This window comes from Castor canadensis, chromosome 2 (assembly GCF_047511655.1).
Source record: "Castor canadensis chromosome 2, mCasCan1.hap1v2, whole genome shotgun sequence".
NCBI classification, from domain to species: Eukaryota; Metazoa; Chordata; class Mammalia; order Rodentia; family Castoridae; genus Castor; species Castor canadensis.
In genome coordinates, this window is record NC_133387.1 from 35807853 (window position 1) to 35827022 (window position 19170).

General features: G+C 39.1%; 1 protein-coding gene across 5 annotated transcripts in view; it reads left to right on the top strand.

The window, feature by feature from the left end:
• Window positions 1-19170, top strand: part of Cttnbp2 (cortactin binding protein 2) — a 156317-nt gene that overhangs the window by 128524 nt on the left and 8623 nt on the right. For 2 of the 5 annotated variants that reach the window (XM_074064485.1, XM_074064483.1), the window contains exons 15-20: window positions 7020-7172; window positions 8004-8191; window positions 12720-12898; window positions 15053-15258; window positions 15612-15788; window positions 18035-18098. In XM_074064485.1, the coding sequence (XP_073920586.1) occupies window positions 7020-7172; window positions 8004-8191; window positions 12720-12898; window positions 15053-15258; window positions 15612-15788; window positions 18035-18098 (967 nt within the window). Of the gene's footprint in view, window positions 1-7019; window positions 7173-8003; window positions 8192-12719; window positions 12899-15052; window positions 15259-15611; window positions 15792-18034; window positions 18099-19170 lie in introns of those variants that run through there. The other 3 variants (XM_074064484.1, XR_012444791.1, XM_020167279.2) reach the window with 3 other exon arrangements.

Consider the following 19170-nt stretch of genomic DNA (forward strand, 5'->3'; position numbering starts at 1 on the left):
GGCCAGAGAGCCACATGCTCCCACCCTAAAGGGCAGGCCAGAGAGTCGCGTGCTCCCATCCATCCTCAGGTGCTGGCGGGGCCAGCAGCCCTCCCCCACTGATTGTGGTGGGGATGGTGCAGCAAGACTCCATTCCCTTTATCGCCAAGCATTTGCCTGGCAGGTCTAAGTACCTGTACTTTTAATCCCCAGGGGCGGGTGCTAGGCACACAAGTCCCCCAACCCACATGTAGCAGTGAACTTGGCTCCTTGTCATGCACCTCCCACTTTTCCCCTCCAAACCACACCAGCCAATTGGGGGTAGAGAAAGAGAGAGAAAGGGAGGAAGAGAGGGAAAGAAAGAAGAAAAAGGGGGAAGAGAAATCCAGCCTGAATGCCCAGGGCATTCCTATTTGTTCTTCGCCACATGGGGGTTAGAGACCTCATATGATCTCCCACAGCACGACTATTATTAGCAAAGGACAGGGGAGGGAGGTGAAGTGTTAGGGGCACTAGTGGGAGCTTGTGAGTCCTGCAGTTGTAATTCTTGTAGCACTCATGCTGCTGCTGCCAACAGTGAGGGTGTGGTCCCTCTCTACCACTCTCAGGGCTCTGAGTGAATCCCGAGCATCAAGGGGATGGATGTCCCAGCATGAAGATTACACACCATGCAAGCCATGGTGGTGTTTGATTCCGAAGTATCAGGTGGAGGGGTGTGAGGACAAAGAAGGATGAATTAAAATAAAAAGGATTAGCAGAGATATCATATTGGGATCTCACCCCTTCCTCCTGGATCGCTGTGCCACAAATGTTATCAGCAAACAGTATTTCCAGATCTTGGTCCTTGTGTTCTGGGTGGAAGAATCCAAGCAAAACACGTGGATGGGATGAAGTAGAATAGCATTATTAAGGGAATGTGAGTTACCAGTTCGCCAGGTGAGGGAAGAGAAGCAAAAAGGGCCAAGTTCTTTGGGTAGGTCATTTTTATATGACCTTGAACTTGGAGGTGGGGAGAGAATAGTCATCACCTAGCTTCTCTGACCTATGGGCTAGGGGGAGGAGCTCTTGAGTTAAAAGGGGAGCAGTCCCAGACTATCCATAACCTGCCTCAGCAGAGTTGTCAAAGAAAGGAAAGCAAGGAAAGGGTGGGAGAGATCAAACAGCGAAGAGGGAGAGAGGCAACGGGATGAGGAAAGATGACTCCATTGTCCACTCACGATCTCAGAGTGAACCTGGGAGAGCTACTGTTGCCCACTGCTTTCCAGGTTGCAAGAGCAGAATGCTGACTCGATCCTACACACTTGTCCAGGGTTTTGGCATCATTGTTAGACTGAAAGAGGTACAAAATAGATAAGCAGGAGACAACTCAAACACCAACACGAGCACAGGGTTTGTTGCTCATCAAGAAGCCCTGTGAAGGGGAGTAACCAGCCAAAGCCAGAATCCCACTGCTGTTTACAGACTTGGGGTAGATAATTGGGGAGGGGTTTGTAGGGGAAATTTTGCTGGGTAGGAAAATTTTGGAGTGGCATTAAGGCTTGCTAGAAGAGATAAGTGGTAGTTAGGTAGATAAGTTGCTCATCTCCAGACCACCAGGTGAGGTGGCATCTCTGGAACTCCAGTGAGGTGAGGGTTTGTCATTTCCTTGAGTATAGGTGTGATCCTTCTAGTCAGTGGTGGGGTGTTTCCAGTAAGCTGCCTGCAATGGTAGGGGTGGAGGGGGGGGCTCTGAGCCTAACATGGCTTCCTTTTTGTTTACCCTAACAGTATCATCTTCCATGAGGCTCACTCACAATACAAAACGATTCATGGCTGTCTCCTGATATTATACAACAAAGGCTCCATAGTAAATGCTAAAGTTCTGGAAGTGTTATGTTAGGAACATTGTGGTCTAGCCTCTCATCTTGCCCCAACTACTGTCAGTGCCTTAAACTCCCTTCACCACCACCATCTTCTCAGTTGGACCCACTGCTATTGACTGGTGACCAGTGAAGATATACTGGAGAGTACATGCTGCAGAGGAGTAAGGGGGACACCAGGGCCCCTGAGCAATGCAAGGACATCTCAAGGGATCCGTGGGCAGGCAGGTTTCCATTCTTTCCTCATGCACAAAGTGCATAGCAGGTAATGATTGTTTAGTGAAGGGGTGAAGGAAAAGGAAAGAGTAGAGAAGGCAGAGCCCTGACAGATCAGAGAGAGCACCTCTAGGCTGTTTTGCTCAAGCTTTCAAAATAATAAGGGGATAAGAATTACCTATCAACTACACTTTTGCCTTTTTACCAAGAAATGAAAGTGATCAAATGACATTACTATAAGTGAGAGAAGTATACTGATTTGTGAGGTATTCTATATGCTTTTAGATTTTAACCTTATTTTCTCTAAAGCTTGAGACTTACATTAATTTGAATTAGGCTTGAGTTGACATGTTGAACTTTTATCTCCTATCAAGCACAGCACATATATTACCTTATTCTCTGACTTTGTAGAAGAAACCCGTTGAAAAGAGTCAGAAAGAATGAATAAAAAAGTATATAAGCAAAAAATACAGCAGGGAAGAGAAGCAGAAATAATTTTAAACTTAGCTTTAAGAATTTAAATTACTTTGTGGTTATTTCAAAATAACATTTTCCTTCTCATACTGCCTTTCATGAGAGAGAGTCACATTAGATGACTGTTATTTGCTTAGAAGGGTGTGAACGAATACTAGAATCTGCTCAAGTTTCTTACATAAGGCATGGAGCTGGGTTAGCATGACAGATTCCTTTTAAAACTGTATGTGACAATAAGTAGTAAAAAAAATTCAAACACTAGATCATCATTTTAAAACAACAATTCCAGTTGTATTGATGTAATACAACTGGAATTTAACAGGAATAAGGTCAATAGTGTGTTCAAAAGGAGTAATGTAGTACACATTATAAAAGTCATGTAATAATATAAGATTTTTCATTGGATTAACAACTTTGTAATAGTATATATTTATATATTTACTATTAAATAGTGAAAATATAAAATAAAATAACAATTTGACTTCCTGAGAGAACTTTCCCTTTTAGAAATAATAAGGAATGGAATTACTGAAATAATGGCAGGAGAATATAATTGGTGTCTCCGTAAGTGAGTGAGTTTACCTCCGTGGACCCTGTTTTCCTGGCGGTCCATTGAAGTTTTGCCCTATGTTTGTCACTTGTACTGAGCATTGCTCCTTGCAGAGCCTAGACTTAAGTGAATAGCATACAAAAGAGGTTGTTTTCAGTCCCCAGTGGGGAGATTATAGACTTGGGTTCAACTTAGATACAGATGAGTTTGGGTTTAACTTGTAAATATGTTACATTAATTTTTTTGAGAAAAAGTGTTACTATATAGCCCTAGGCTGGCCTCAAATTTACAATCCTCCTGTCCTAGTCTCCCAAGTACTGGGATTATAGGTGTGTCTTACCATGGCTAGCTATGTTAATTATTTTTAAACAAACAACTTTCATGGTAGAACAAACTATCCAGGACATTATAATAAGATTGTGCAAAACTGAGATAGCCCTGGACTTCAGAGTGTCAATTAAGATGACCAACCTACAGGAGAGGATCAAGCTGATATAGCCTCTAAAGTTGGAAGAAAAAAAAAGACATGAAGAATAGAGTAGACTTGTTTCAGAAATAGAGCTTTGAAATAGCATAAAGCAAAGGGAATAAATGGCTGACTTTTCTGGCCACCAGTCAAAGGGAATCTGCAGATACAGAATAGAATGTGTGGCCTTCTTTCATGTTTCCACATTAAACCTCGAAACTCAAAAGTGTAATGAAATCTTAATTCTAGAGTTGGTTAATATTTTAGACCTGAAGCCATGCTAAATAACCTGAACTAGACACATGCTTTTTCTGAACTAAAATTAAATTTACATTTGTACCACCTTGCCTGAGGATGTTGACCAGAAGTAGTCAGATGGAGAAGTAGGTGCTGGTGAAAACTTGAGAGAATGAGACCACCAGTGTTGAAGAAAAAGCTTTTCACCAAAGAAGCTCAGACTATTTGATCCCTGATTGGGACCTCATGGAAGACCAAGATGAACACAGACGAGGTAGAACCCTAACCTCATGGTTATTAACACTATTCCCTACACCCGTGTGTCTAAGGTAGATTCTGAGAATCCACCATAAATGTGGAATTCAGTTATTAGCAGTAAAATCCCTGATTGTGGACCCAGATACTGAGTTTATCTTTCCCTATGAGACTTCCTACACTCCTGTCAGCTCAGTTGTTTTGCCTCCGACCCTAATCCTCTCTCCCATCACTACCATCCCTTTTGCAAGCATGCTTTTGGTCATGTGCTGTCTGCCTCCATTAACTGTACAACTTCTTCTCTGGTGGGGACTTCAGCATTGCCTCTGATATTTCCTCTCTGCCTCTTTGTAAGTCAAACATGGAACCTTACTGATGTTTATCTCAGATGCCTTTTCTTTCTGTGCCTTCACCCTAGAGGAGGTTCCCCTCACCTCTTGCCTTCACCACAGAAGATCCTAGTATAGATGTCCCCCTGTTTCTGTCCTCTCCATCAATTTCTTTACACCAGTGAGTACCTCAGAGCAGGAGTCAAATCCCGTTTAGTTTCCTCCTTCAAGACTTCCATTGATGCCGAGAGCTGGTAGTGACTCCTCTTAACATCACATTCTGAGTCTTCTGCTTTTCAATTTTGGCTGGGTTCTGAGATTTTAGAGCTGCAGGTCTCAGTCCTAATGCACATTCTAGTCTTGGGAGGCTTTTACAATGTGCCAGTGCCTTAGGCCCTGCACTGACCAACTAGTCATCTGAAATGAGTCCCAGATGCTTCTATCGTGAGTCCAGAGTAAAAATGCAGCCTGCTGCTCTGATGTTGCCCACAGCAGAGTCACCACCGTGTTGTAACTGCTCTATCCACTGCACTCGTGAGGCACCATCAGCTCGGAGCTCACACTCATGCCACTCTTGCAAGTATTCTGACCTGGATTTGATGCCCCAGTCCCTTCTAAGACTGAGCCATGTCCAGCCTCCATTCTTCTGCAATGTCCTTTCTTAGACCTAGAAAGTTTTTCTCAGACCTGTGCATCTGTTAAGATGCCATTCCTCATCATAGGTATAGTTAAAAATGCCCTTCCTCCCCCACTCCCCATTACAATAGTTACCTCTGGCCATAGCACTGAGCACCAAGAGTACATGCAGCAAGGGGGCATTGTATAAACACTTTCTGAAATGCAATCAAAATTTTCCTTTTAGAAACATCCTAGATGTGCAGCAGCTTCAGAGGTACTGGAAGTAGCCATACACTAAACACAAACCAGGGGGAAACTAGAGTTTTTCAGTCCTAAGTTACAGAAAAATACATAAACCATCAACCTGGTGAGGTTTTTTTGTTTGTTTGTTTTTGTTTTTGTCACTGACTAGAAAAGCTTTGTTAGTTTGTCATTGTTTTCACTGATTATGTGTTTATTATACATTCACAATGCATGCATTTTTGAAATAACATTTGAACCTTGAGAACAATAGGATTTTAACAGTCTTACTAAATAACTAGGTTGAAGGGGGGATGGCACACACATAAGACCCTCATTAATGGCCCCCCACAAGTACAACTAAGTTGGGTGGTGGTTGTTATTGATTCTGTTCTTCTAGTTTTTTAAAACTTAATGGCATCCAGAAAAGCTATTTCAGTCTGAGAAGAGATTCATTTACAGTGTTCAGTGATTTTTTTGACAGTGAAAATGCCTTGTGTCTATAGTAACAAGAAAAAGAAATACAGAATATGTTCTCATGAGTATTTGTGAAGAGTGGAATGCTTGACAGTGTTGCTCTCAATTACTTTAAACTGATCTGTTTTCAAGGTTATTTTGGCAAGACAGTACTTACTAGAATATTCTAAAAAATAAAAAGGTATAGAGGAAGTGGTATACATTTTAACTAAAGTATTAACATATAAGTGCTTAGTAGTTGCCAGGTACTGTGTTGAGTAGTTTTCCTTTCCTATATATGATAACAATCACCCATTTACTCTACATTTCTCAATTTGGGTCACTATGAAATCAACCCCTCCCATCCTCAGTGGAAGAAATACTAAAATAAGACCCAGTAGTCCTCCATTTTTCTCCTTCTCCTCCATTGTTTCTGAAATTTGAGCCAACTACTTTTAGCCTCTATGAAATATTTAAAATGAGGGGAGGGATCTGCAAGTCTATGAGGTCTTGTTTACATAATTATATGAACATCTGATGTATGTATAACTTAAAGATTATTTAAGAGTTTTTAACCTTTTATACTGTGAAAGAGACATACATAATAACACACTACTGATACAGATCAGTGAATAATTTTAAATAAAATAACAACTTAGACTAAAAACTGGAATATTCTCAGCATCCAGAATTCAACTGTGTGCTTCCTCCCCGCTGATCACTTCTGGAGTTAACCACTACTCTATCCTTTGTAATAGTGATAGTAATTTCTTAGCATTTCTTCTTTTTTATTTATTTATTTATTCATTGCTAGGGATTGAATCCAGGGCCTCATGTATGCCAGGCAAGGACTTTACCACTGAGTTATACCTTAACTTTTCTTTAGATTTTTTATTACCTACATATGTGTCCCTAAATTAAATATTTAGTATTGCCTATTGTGAACTTTACATGAAATCATATTACACATATTCCCTGGTGTTTTGCCTCTTAATATGTTGTTTATAACAGTCTTCCATGTTGTTGTTTATTTACAGTTGTGATTTTCTCACTTTCATAACCATTGTATAAATATACTCCTACTCATACATTCCATTGTTGGTGGACATAGGGCTGGTTCCATTTGGAATCTGTTATGGAAGTAGAAGTGATGGTGCACTGTGTCTTCAACTGTGTTAAGTAATATGAAACTTCCAGTCTTTTTACTACCCCAGCAGTTTCAGAGTATGCCTGTCAAACCACATCTTTCTAACACTTTATATCTTCTTTATTTTGAATTTTTGCCAGTTTGTATAGGCTTCCTTAGAAGCTTTAAACCCTAATTTCCTTTCTGACCACAGCTTGTCTGATCCCAATGAAGCAATGTCCCGTTAAGAAGAAAATCATCATCATCTTAGAGAATTTGGAAAAATCTTCACTGTCTGAGTTACTGGGGGACTTTCTGGCACCACTTGAAAACCGGAGCACTGATTGCCCATGTACTTTCCAAAAAGGTAAATATGGTGGAGAAACCAGACTGAGAAGTCACCTTCGTGATACCCTGTAACCTTCCTGTCCCCCAGAGTACAGTTACACGTCATGTTCTTTATTTTTTTTATTATCATTGATTTACCATTTTTTTTCCTTTATTAAAACATTTTATTAACATATATTAATTTTATAGGGGGTTCATTTCAATATTTACATGTATGCTTGCAATGTACTTTGGTTAGATTTCCCCCTCCATCATTCCCCCTTATTTCCCCTCTCTCTTCTTAAAACAATTTCAATGGTTTCATTGTTTTATTTTCTTTTTTTTTTTTTTCATTTTTCTTTTATTATTCATATGTGCATACAAGGCTTGGGTCACTTCTCCCCCCTGCCCCCACCCCCTCCCTTACCACCCACTCCGCCCCCTCCCTCTCCCCCTCCCCCTCCCCTCAATACCCAGCAGAAACTATTTTGCCCTTATTTCTAATTTTGTTGTAGAGTGAGTATAAGCAATAATAAGAAGGAACAAGGGTTTTTGCTGGTTGAGATAAGGATAGCTATACAGGGCATTGACTCACATTGATTTCCTGTGGGTGGGTGTTACCTTCTAGGTTAATTCTTTTTGATCTAACCTTTTCTCGAGTACCTGTTCCCCTTTTCCTATTGGCCTCAGTTGCTTTAAGGTATCTGCTTTAGTTTCTCTGCGTTAAGGGCAACAAATGCTAACTAGTTTTTTAGGTGTCTTACCTATCCTCACCCCTTACTTGTGTGCTCTCGCTTTTATCATGTTCTTTAATTTGCATTTGGTCCATAATATAGCTCGATGCGATTGGACCCTGGCTTTGTTGTTTTAGGAAATGGAACATCTGAATGTTACTACTTTCATGAGAACTGCTTTCTGCTGGGAACCATTGCCAAGGCCTGTCTCCAGGGCTCTGACTTGCTGGTGCAGCAGCATTTCCGCTGGGTTCAGCTGCGGTGGGATTGCGAGCCCATGCAGGGACTGCTGCAGAGGTTCTTAAGAAGGAAAGTTGTAAACAAGGTAACAGTGTCAGCTGCAGCCTATTGGCAGGATAGCAGGGGAGGTTTCAATTGTCAGGAGTTTGGGGCTGGAGTTCACTTAGAATGTGGCCTTAGGCAGCACCATCAGAGACTATTCAATAAGATAATAAGATAACAAATGTGGAACTCATAACAGTGTCTGGACTGTATTAAGGATAAGAAACTGTATGGAAATTTTACTGTGGTTATTGTTATTAGATAAATGCTTGTGAAATTTGTAATAGTTTTTGGATGATACGAAGTACAAGAAAAAGTGAATAGGTTTTTAGCAGTCATTAACTGTTCTGTAGGAATCTCACCAAGTTCTCAATGCTATAGAAGGGTGGGTTGGAAATTAATCACTGTTCTTAAGGAAAACTTCCTTAGAGTCTTCAGAACATTATCCATCCTCTCCAGCAAGGTTTAATATATGACTCTTAAACTATGTTATGGCAAAATTTACAAAGTCACACAAAAAGTTAGAATTCTTTATCTCTTGACACATTTTCAAGAGTAATAATGATTTTTACTGATTTCTTTCACAGAATAATAAGTATAGTGTAGTCTCCTAAATAAAAATAATGTAGTACTGAAGAAATCTCACACATTATTATTTAGTTTAATAGTCTTAAACTCTACTAACAGCTGAATGTCAAGGTGTTTTTGAAATAACAGAACTCAGTTTAGTAAGATTTTCTCATTTAATCCTGCACAGTGGGACATACTGGGAGAATAGTACCATCACTTTATCAGTTTGGTATTTTTGGCTACAAACTTGCCGCTGCTAGCTGCTTCAAAAAAAGGAGTCTCTTTTCCCTTCAGATAACCAGGTGTCTCATGGTAGGTGTTTCAGCACTTCTATAGCCTCTGGTCCCAGGTCTTGGTAACCCTTGATTTTTCCCTTCAAGCCTACAGCATATTCACAGGGCATTAGATGGCATGCCCTCATCCCAACACATTCAAAGGCAATAAGTGGGGTGCAGTGAAGGATGGAGAGCTTTGACTTCCTCAGTTTCCTTATCAGGGAAGAAAGCATCTTTTCTAGAATCATGACTTCTTTTTACTGTTTTAAAAACCACATCTAGTTTCATGTCCAACACCCAGTTCTAGCCTACTGCTTGCTAGACCTTCTCAAGACCTAAGCTCATTACCAAATACTGGAACAAAATTCGGCATCTGTTATGTTACAGTGTGAGTGCCCATGTTTGAGTGCATGGGTAGATCACGGGAGGCAGGTAACGGAAGCATTGTGAGATGGGAATGGCTTTTGGTAATTCACTGATCAGCGTCTGTCATAGTGATTTGAATTGGTCTCAAATTCCTAATTAGAGAACTCTACCCCAAGTTACATTGAAATTAGTTGCATAGTTATAAATATACTCCCTTGGCCAAAGCACAGCCATTGTACAGGCTCAACAAAAAGGAAGAGAAATTGGGTAATGAACATTGTTCCTCTATAGATTTTCAAATCATTCATACTTCCATTAGCTTATTTAAATGACATTGCTAAAGGTAATTCATATAAGTCACAGAAGATACCAGTTTTATTCTGTAGGATTGGCATACCCTCCCTCAACTCTGACACAGTTTGAAAAGGAGCCCTTCTCTTTTCCATACTGCTTGAGAATGTGATGTACTATAATGAATAGAAAGAAGGAAAAGGGGTAATGCCCTTCCTCTACTGAGAATCACTTCAAATAGTCTAATAAAATGAATTCCTGGGGTACATGTACTATTGCAGTACATGACTACTGCAAAACATCAGAAATCTTGTAGCATCAGAGAACCTAATCATTGTAGGCACTTGGGTACATGCTGGGGCTTGATCATTTCTTCATTAATACTTTCAGGGGTATACGAAAATAGGACTTTCAGGATAATACTAAGCTTCCTACTAGTATTAATAGGAAATAATTATGCATTTTTAGCAAGAAATTAATATTTAGTTCTCTTTAATTGTAATACTGATCTCAGAATTCTTGCTGGAAGACTATCAGAGAAAGTGAGGGATACATAATGATTATTTCTGTTGAAGAGAAAGGAAGTTATTATAACAGAGCCCAAAGCCTCATGTAACACAGTGATAACAATTTAGCAGAGCTGCTCTATCACTGCACCACTCTTGCTTTTCCTCAGCCAAATTATTTCCTTCATGTGACTATACCAGTGTTCACATTTGTCCCATGTCCCAGTATCATGATTATTGGTAAAGCCAAAAGGCCTCTCTGTGGTCACATGTAAGGCCTTTTAGATTACACTAGTCTGTGATCTAAAGGGGAAGAGTTACCTGAGAACAGGGAGTCAGGGGATCCAGGCAGGAGCAACAGCAATCACAACAAATCCTGAACATAGGGAAGAAAGGCATGATATGTGGGGAACTAGAGGACAGTGTGATGGTGCAGTTGTTCCTTGGGGGATGTGCTAAGCAGAGAGATTAAATCCTTGAATTAATAGAAGTTACATAGATTGTTTATTTGCAGAACCATGTCATTTTTTAAATCTACTTCAGCATCCATTTTCATGCTCCCCCCCCGAACAAACACACAATCTCCAGTTCCTTCTCCATCCTATGTTTGAAATACCTCTCCTCACCACCAAATGTCCTTTACATCCTGTGAGAGATCAGACATCCCACCACATCTCTTTTTATCTTCCCTGACCTTGCAGCATTGAGTCGTTTCTTCTTTTGGATTTTCATAGCAGCTTATATCTATACTAAACAGTTGTCAGAAGGGATCTGTTAAGAATAATGAGCCTGGCCCAGATTCAAAATTTTACAACTTGTGAAACTTAAGAGCCACCACCAAAGGCAGGTACTTGTATTACCTGTGGGTGGCTGGCTCTCCTCCCTCAGACCTCACCATACCCAGAACTTACCACTGACTCCACAAGCCCAGGGCACACCTTTTTTTTTTGTCTTCTTCTGTAGCTCATGAGTACACAAACTGTGCTGGGGATGTAGCTCAATAGTACATCATGGTCCTAGCATGCATGAGGCTCAGGGCTTCCCCCACAAAAACCCTAGAGTGGCCTCGAACTTGAGATCCTCCTGCTTTGCCTCCCAAGTGCTGGAATTACAGGTGTGGCCTTTTTTTTTTTTTTTTTTTCCATTCTCAGCAGTGGTAATTCATGCTTCTAACAACTCTATTTTTAAAAATAGAATTTTAAAAAATATCTCTACAAAATTTTGTTTGTGTTAAATGAAAATGAATGAAGGAAATAAAAACATACAGTAGCTTGAAGGTTTACTTATTGGAAAGACCCTTTAGGAAAGTCTTCTAACATACTGTCATATAATAACCACAGTCACCATAAAACAGCCAACTTGCAAAATGAGAAACTGCATATAATCACCATCCGTACTTCACAGAGAAGTGGTGCCCACCTGTTTCTTGAGGTCCTCTGGGTAGGCAAATTTCAGTCCCCTTTCAAAATTGTCTTTCTTGGTCAGATACCTACATTCTGATTTTTGAAAGCAGTTCATTGGATAGTCATTAAGAAAATAATTCAATCTTCCTAGGGGGAAAAATTGTTCCCCTAGGGACTAGGTTTAATTGAGTGCTCTGACCTCCTCCTCCTTATTTTACATATGCTCCTGAGGAGGCAGCTGGGGGAAGGGGGAGTCTTGCCCCCTGTCAGTCATCTATACAACTGTGCCTGTTCCTTCTTTCCATTCAGCCTGGCTAACCACAGGGAGGAAAGCGTCCATAGAGATCATCAGAAACACTAAGCTTTAGGAAGAAAAGGGTGTTCTTTAGCTTAAGAATTATCAACTTCATTTTAAGTATGATAAATTACTCCTTTATTGTTTCAGCTAAATGCCATATCCTCATACCAGTTGTTGCTCTATCAGAAATAAATATCCACAGTTAATAGTATATACCTGAAAATTGCTAAGAATAGATCTTAAATATTATCAGCATTAAAAAAATAGTATGTATGTGAGGTAATGAACATATTAATTAGTTTGAGTTAGTCATTTCATGATGTATACATATACAAACATCACATTGTGCACCATAAATATAATTTCTGTTTTGCAATTATATCTTAATATGAAAATAAACCTGGTATGGTGGCCCATGCCTGTAATTCCAGTACTGAGGAGGCTAAAGCTGGAGCTCTCAAGCTTGAAGCCAGCCAGGGCTATATAAACTGTAAGACCCTTTCTCATAAAACAAACTCACTCTAGCCTTGACTTTGTCACCTGTTAATCTTTGAGACCTTGGGTTTCTGCATCTTATTCTTATTTCTCAGTTTCTTACTCTTGATATGTAAAATGAGGATAAAATGCCTACCTCAGGCATCCAGTGAGAATTAAATGAGAAAAACTTTTATCACACTAGCCCATGAACAAACCTAATAGTGTCTGCTATTTGTTATCCCACCTTCAACTGCCTCAAGCAAAGGAAAAGTCAGATTCAGATTTATTTTATACTTTTAAATTTCTGCATTTCAACTTTGAACTTCAAAAGCAAAAGGGAAGCAGTACTGTACTAAGTCAATCCCCTGCATCCCCCTGTCTCCAGTTCAGAGGTCAGGTGCCCTCACCCTGTGACCCCGTGTGCAAGATTGTTGACTGGGCTCTGTCTGTCTGGCGTCAGCTCAACTCCTGCCTGGCCCGCTTGGGCACACCTGAAGCTCTTCTTGGGCCAAAGTTTTTCCTGTCTTGTCCTGTAGTCCCAGGACATGCCCAAGCAACAGTGAAGTAAGTGCCATTTCAACTTATTTGAGTACTTAATAGAGTACATAATAGACCCATGGCAAATTTGGTAGTGTTTCACGGTGAAAATGGGGGCCAGATTGCATGTGCCACCTCCCTGTCAATAGCACGGAATGTTGCTTCTCCACTCTTGTCACAGGGTGGCCAGGCCTTGTCTGTTAGGTAGTTCCTAAGGCAACTGTACTTTTCTAACAGCTGGGTAGCAGGTTTTCCTTTATTTAAAAAATAAATAAATAAAAACTCTTATCAGAGTCATTCACAGCTTGCTATGCAGTCTTGCTGCAAGATTCCACACAAGAAACTGCCTGAAGTATTTTATGCCCACTCTCCAAAAACAAAAAACCCAGCATTCAATGATGAGCTGAAAATCTTCCTCCTTTATTGGATAGTAACTTATGAGAAACCTATACGTAACGAATTAGAAAAATCAGGAGTGAGTGGAAGGGAGGTAAAAGGTAAGGATTTTGTGATTAGCTAGCAGATCAGCATTTTCTGGCATCCTGAACAAAAATCCACTTTTGGAAAGCAGAGGTGCAAATGATATTGCTCCCCTATTGTAAGAAAAACCATCAGTTTAAAAACAGCTAATTGGAAGGAAAGAAATATTAGACAGCTTTTCTTACAAAAAAACAGAAATCCATGTATTGATAGAATTACTCCTCCCTTCATCAGTATTGCAATTAATCTAAGGCTCTTTTACATCCACTGTCAAGATTGTTAGAATCCAATTTTGGCCTTTCTCATGTGGAATGTAAACTCTGATAAGCACTTCAGAGGCTCAGAAATTTTTGCTGATTGAGGGCAGACAAGTTAGACAAGAACTTCATCACCCATAGCAGAGCATGCAGCCTGAGCTACATCTTTATGTAGGTTCCCCTCAAGTTCCACAGGTAACACTTAAGAGGCCCAGGTAATGCTGTAGTAGTATCACAGCTGTGAACACCTCTACCCTAATCTTCTGAAGAGGAATGCTGGCCAATCTATCTACTCTTGCCCCTACAGGAAACATTACCTTTATTGCCCTGGTCAGGAAACACATCTGTCCTCTGCTTCTAAACTCTATCTCTATTTTCCAAATCTAAAAAGATAGTTGAAGCAAGATGGGCAGAAATGCCAGGGACAGTTGTTTCCCTGCTTTTTTTGTTTTTTTTTTAAACCAGCTATCTTTATCCCTTTTGGGAATTGCTGCTATAGTTGTATAAGTTTGATTCATATTGTAAAAGACCAGAATTTTCTATGCTCTGTTGTAGTTTTACCTGTTTTAAAAATTACTTACAATTAGGCATTAATAGAGAAGCTTACAATAGATTGATGCTTTAACAGTTTTAACAATGCTTGAAATTTTATGCCACTGTCTCATAGCTTTGAAAACATATCCTGGGAGATGTAGTTTTGTTTCTGTAGCCTTTCATGATATTAGCTGATTGTTTGGGAGTTTTGAGTTGTACTTACTCTTTTTGTGATTCTGAGTCCTCATGAATGCAAGGCCAGTGCTCTACCACCAAGCTATTTTAATGTTGTGGCAAAGTAATCTTTTTTTGAAGGAATAGTAATTGGCATCGAGTGCTCCATATTTGTGCTACAGTCCCATGGCTTCCAGAAACTGATGCAAATCATCCACCTAAAGCAATAACTGGCTCTATGGGGCTGCACACACTCAAATGCAACAGGGAATGAGACTTGCCTCGGTGCAAGCAGATTTAATTTGCCAGTGATACATCCCAACTTCAGAAACATTAAAATGCAATGTATGTGTCTTATTAAGGAGATGTGGCAAATTATTAGAAGATATTTAGTCATGGATTTTATGAAAATCTGATTTATTTTTCTTTCATGTACCTTTCTTTCCATGGGTTTATTTACTCATGTATTCATTCATTCTACAGATACTTAAGCATTGATTCCAGGATCGAAAGAGATATAAATAATCAGTTTGTGTGAAACGCATTGTGTTTTTGAGGCAAATTCATACTATTTTGGTATTAGTTAATTTCACTTATCACAAAACTACCCAGGAAAATAGCAAGTCTATAGAAACACTAATTTTCCCCCCACGGTCTTCATGCCTATCCTTTGTAGAGTTGTGTGTCATTCAGGAGAGGCCTGTTCCTAACTGGTGATTTGCCCCTCTCCCGCAAGGTGGATGTCTAAGCTGTGGAATGCTGTCATCGCACCCAGAGTTCAAGAAGCAATATTGTCAAGAGCCTCTGTGAAAAGGCAACCTGGCCTTGTGCAGACAGCTGCTAAAAAGCACCCTAGCCAAGGACAGCAGGCTGTGGTTAAAGCTGCACTCAGCATCTTGCTTAATAAAGCCGTTCTGCATGGCTGTCCCCTCCCAAGGTCAGGTATGTGGGACTGTGCCCAAGGAGAGGAAATTCACACCCTTATATAACACTCCTTGGAATTTGTTTTTAGAGAGTTCTCTTTTGTCTCTTTGAAACTAGAGAAATAAATGGACATTTCACAACATGGATCCACAATTCTGTTTCTACTTTTAATTACTGACTCATGTTTGAATGCTGGACTTGCAAGTGAGGTGTGGGCCAGTTCAAAAAATCCAAACTTAGATATTAAGCAGGTCTATGATTTTTAGAGTTCATCTCTCTGAGAGGTGAAAATGTATTTTGCTTTACACTGTGAAACTACATTATCTGTGCCTTCTTTTTGGCAAGGTAAGGTATAATTTGTGTTGTTTCAGAGCTAGAACAGCATACAGCACACTTCAATGGAGGAAGTTTCCCTTTGTCCATAGTTTCAAGTTATAGCAAGAAGAAAGGAGACAGTGGTGCCTGGAGAAAGGTGAACACCAGCCCTCGCAAGAAGCCTGGCCGTTTCTCTTCACCCACCTGGAACAAGCCGGACCTGAGTCAGGAAGGTAAGGGGTGAGCACTCCTGATACAGTTTCTGAATGTAGAAGAGCTTTCATCTTTATCACTGTGCATTCTGTATCCAATGCATATTTTCAAAGACTAAACAAATTATGCAGTAGGTACATTTCCAAAAATGTTTGGGAGCCCTCTTCCTGAAAATACTGGTTTCATGCTAGAATTGCAAAGTTAAATTTATCTCTAATGGTTATTTTAACGGTCATTTTTAAGTTAATTTTTCTTGGTGTCCACAATTGCATTTATGGGACAAAATCATTGCATTGCCATATTTCTCTTTTGTTACATGTAAGCCAGCCTTACATTTTAGAAAATACATACAGAGCTGTGTTTGGAACCAATTAAATGCTTTCTGAGTGAATCAGTCTTACATTTATCTTCTTCATAAACAGCACATACCATGGCTCAGATTCTACTCTGGGCTTCTGGAAATGGAGCAGGAAACTCCTCAGGGAGTTAACATTCTAATAAACCGTTAGTTTCTTTCTTGAGCTAAGTAATTACATAAACTATCAGCACTGTCACTTTATGCTTTAGAGCTGATAAATAAAATCAATAAAGGGAATATAAATTAAAGCAATATTATGAAATTAAGGAACTCAGAAAACTGGACTTTGCTAAATATTTAAAAATTTTTAATTATAAGTGATTTTAAATCCATTTTAATAATTTCATAATCAGTTACATCAAAACATACCGTTGGAAACATGAAAACTTCCTTGAAAGATTAATAAAACTGTACTGCACTAGTTTTCCCTGACTTCAGCTTAGAGATTTATAAAACATAAAAGCTAATTTTACAAAATGTATGTCATGGGCTGGTAGTTTGATTATCTTGTTTATTTCCCATAATGGTAATGTTTTTCCCATATTGCATTGGGTAATTACGACAGTGTTTGAGTTGATTTTGGGTTTTGGCACGTTGTTTACCACATGACCTAGGGATGTAGTTTGGTGGAAAAGTACTTGTCTCCATACACGAAGTGCTGGAAAGAAAAACAAAACACCACAACAGAAATCCTTTTGCATGCAGCTCATCAAGGAACCTGATAAATTAGTAAAGACACAGCCCTTTCTTTCCTGACTTAAACAGAAAGGCCAGTGTTGTTGGATCACATGGCTTCTCCAGAGCAAGGGCCCAAGCCCAGGCACCTAAGGAGTAATTAGGGGAAAGCTACAAGTCAGTGCTTTCAGACAATAAAAAATATGGGTAAAGAAACTAGTGTACCAGTTGTCTTTGGTGACCTGCTTTTAATAGGGATATATTAAACTCAATTTACTTTTCAAAAACTTTTTTTGTCTTTTGCAGTGCTGAGGATCAAACCCAAGGTCTTAGGCATGCCAAACAAGCACTCCACCACTGAGCTGTATCCCCAGATCCTCAGTGTCAAAACCATCCTTTAGAGAAAATATGTGCCAGCAACATTCATACAATTTTAGAATTCACTCAGAAGCAACTAAATGTTTTATTATGTCTATGAATAACCTAGTGAAAAATATCTGGCATTGTGACCAATATACAGGAACCTATACACTTTCCTGAGTATATATAACTGGACCAAGTCAATATTCTTGTGCAAGCAATACAGGCTAATTATTTCTGTTCTGTTTTTCTTAAGTGGATCACAATTTCTAGGATGAAAGACATTGGTATGAGTTCCATGATCCTTAGCATACAGTTCATATTTTCTAATAATCCATACCTATTAAAAGTTAAATTTCTGTAGGTGTATTGGTAATGCCCTATATACTATAATAGATAAACAGACACATCAAAAACTGCATTTGCTTCCACAGTCAGTGATGTCAGAAGGCAATAAAGGGTAGAGAAAGGAAAAGTACCTTTACTTTTAATACCTATACCCAAAAGGCAGGTATTAAACTCTTCTTTTGGTACTTTGAAAATAAAGATTCATAATAGGTCAACTAGTTAGAAGAGCCATTGATAATAGTTCAAAATTCCTGAATTGAGCCTTAGGTGGTGTTATCTTACTAAGTTCATCATAAAAGTACATAGGAAGTTAGTAATTCCCAGACCTTCCAACAATGCTTGCGTCAGTGGTTGTGCTGGAGCCACAGTCCTGGGGGAAATCTCCTCATGAAGAGGATGTTAACCCAAGAACAGCATGAAAATACTGCAGAGCAGAACCCAAAGTCTGTTTCTTTTAAATAGAGTTCAAGATGCTCAGGGACAATAATCCATTCTATTGAAAATAACTATACATATTTTTAACAGGTATAAAAAACAAGATAATACCACAGCTGAATTTTAACAGAAACACTTCTCTGTCAAAACAAAAGTAAGTTTCCTTTCAAGTTTAACTTGTAGCAAACAATAAAGATAAATCAAGTGACTTCAGTCATTTTAAATGCTCCACATTCTCTAAACATTAGTCTGTATAGCTGTTATGCTGTTAATATGATTTTTTTAAAGCCATAGATTTCATTCAGATGCTGGCATTAAACTGAAATGAAGTGAATGAATTAGACCTTCAAATGAAACCTAAAAAATATATCTTAAACTTAACATAAATTAATACAAAACCTGTTTTGCTTTTAGTTTGTTAAATAAAGCTGGAAATATAGGCTTATTTTTAAAATTTTTTATTAGGATATATTCATTATGAGGTGGGATTCATAGTGACAATTCCAGTTAGGCTTGTATTATAAATTAGTTATATCTCCCCCATCGTCTCTCCCCCTCAACCTCCTCCCTGCCTCACTTAAAGCAATTGCAAGAGGTTTCTTTGTTCTGTTTTATATACATATAGGAAGTCTATCAACCAGATACCCTCACTTTAATCTCCTTCATTCACCCTTTCCCTCCCACTAGTACCCCCCCACACATACACTGTACCTATTTTATAGTCTTGTCTTTCATTCTGAATATTTAAGTTGATGTCAAAGGGGTTCCTCAGTGCATCCCTGCTATGAGTATACTTCACTTTGGTCCATTCAATCTCTTCCAGTGCTCCCCCTTACCCTTTTACCTCCCTCCCACCCCTCATTATTCAGCAGGTTTCACTACATATCCTTATAGCCTCTTCCTTCACAGATATTATGTTCTATGATATTAACTGATGCCCCTATCATTCTTTTTTCCTTTCCTTCTTTCCCTGGTTCCATAGATAGTTCCACTAGGCTTCTTTTAAAATCAAACTTGATCACTTTTAATGCGTTTGACCAATATATGGTACAGTCATACATTTGTGAACCTTTAGACAGTCTGCAGATGATTTTTTTGAAATTCATGTAGCATGACTTGTTTACCTTTAAGTGCTACATGTTTGCAGCCACAATTTCAGTTATTTTCTTATGTTTTCCCTATGGAATTATTTATTATTTCAGCTGCCACATTTTTGAGCTGTTAAG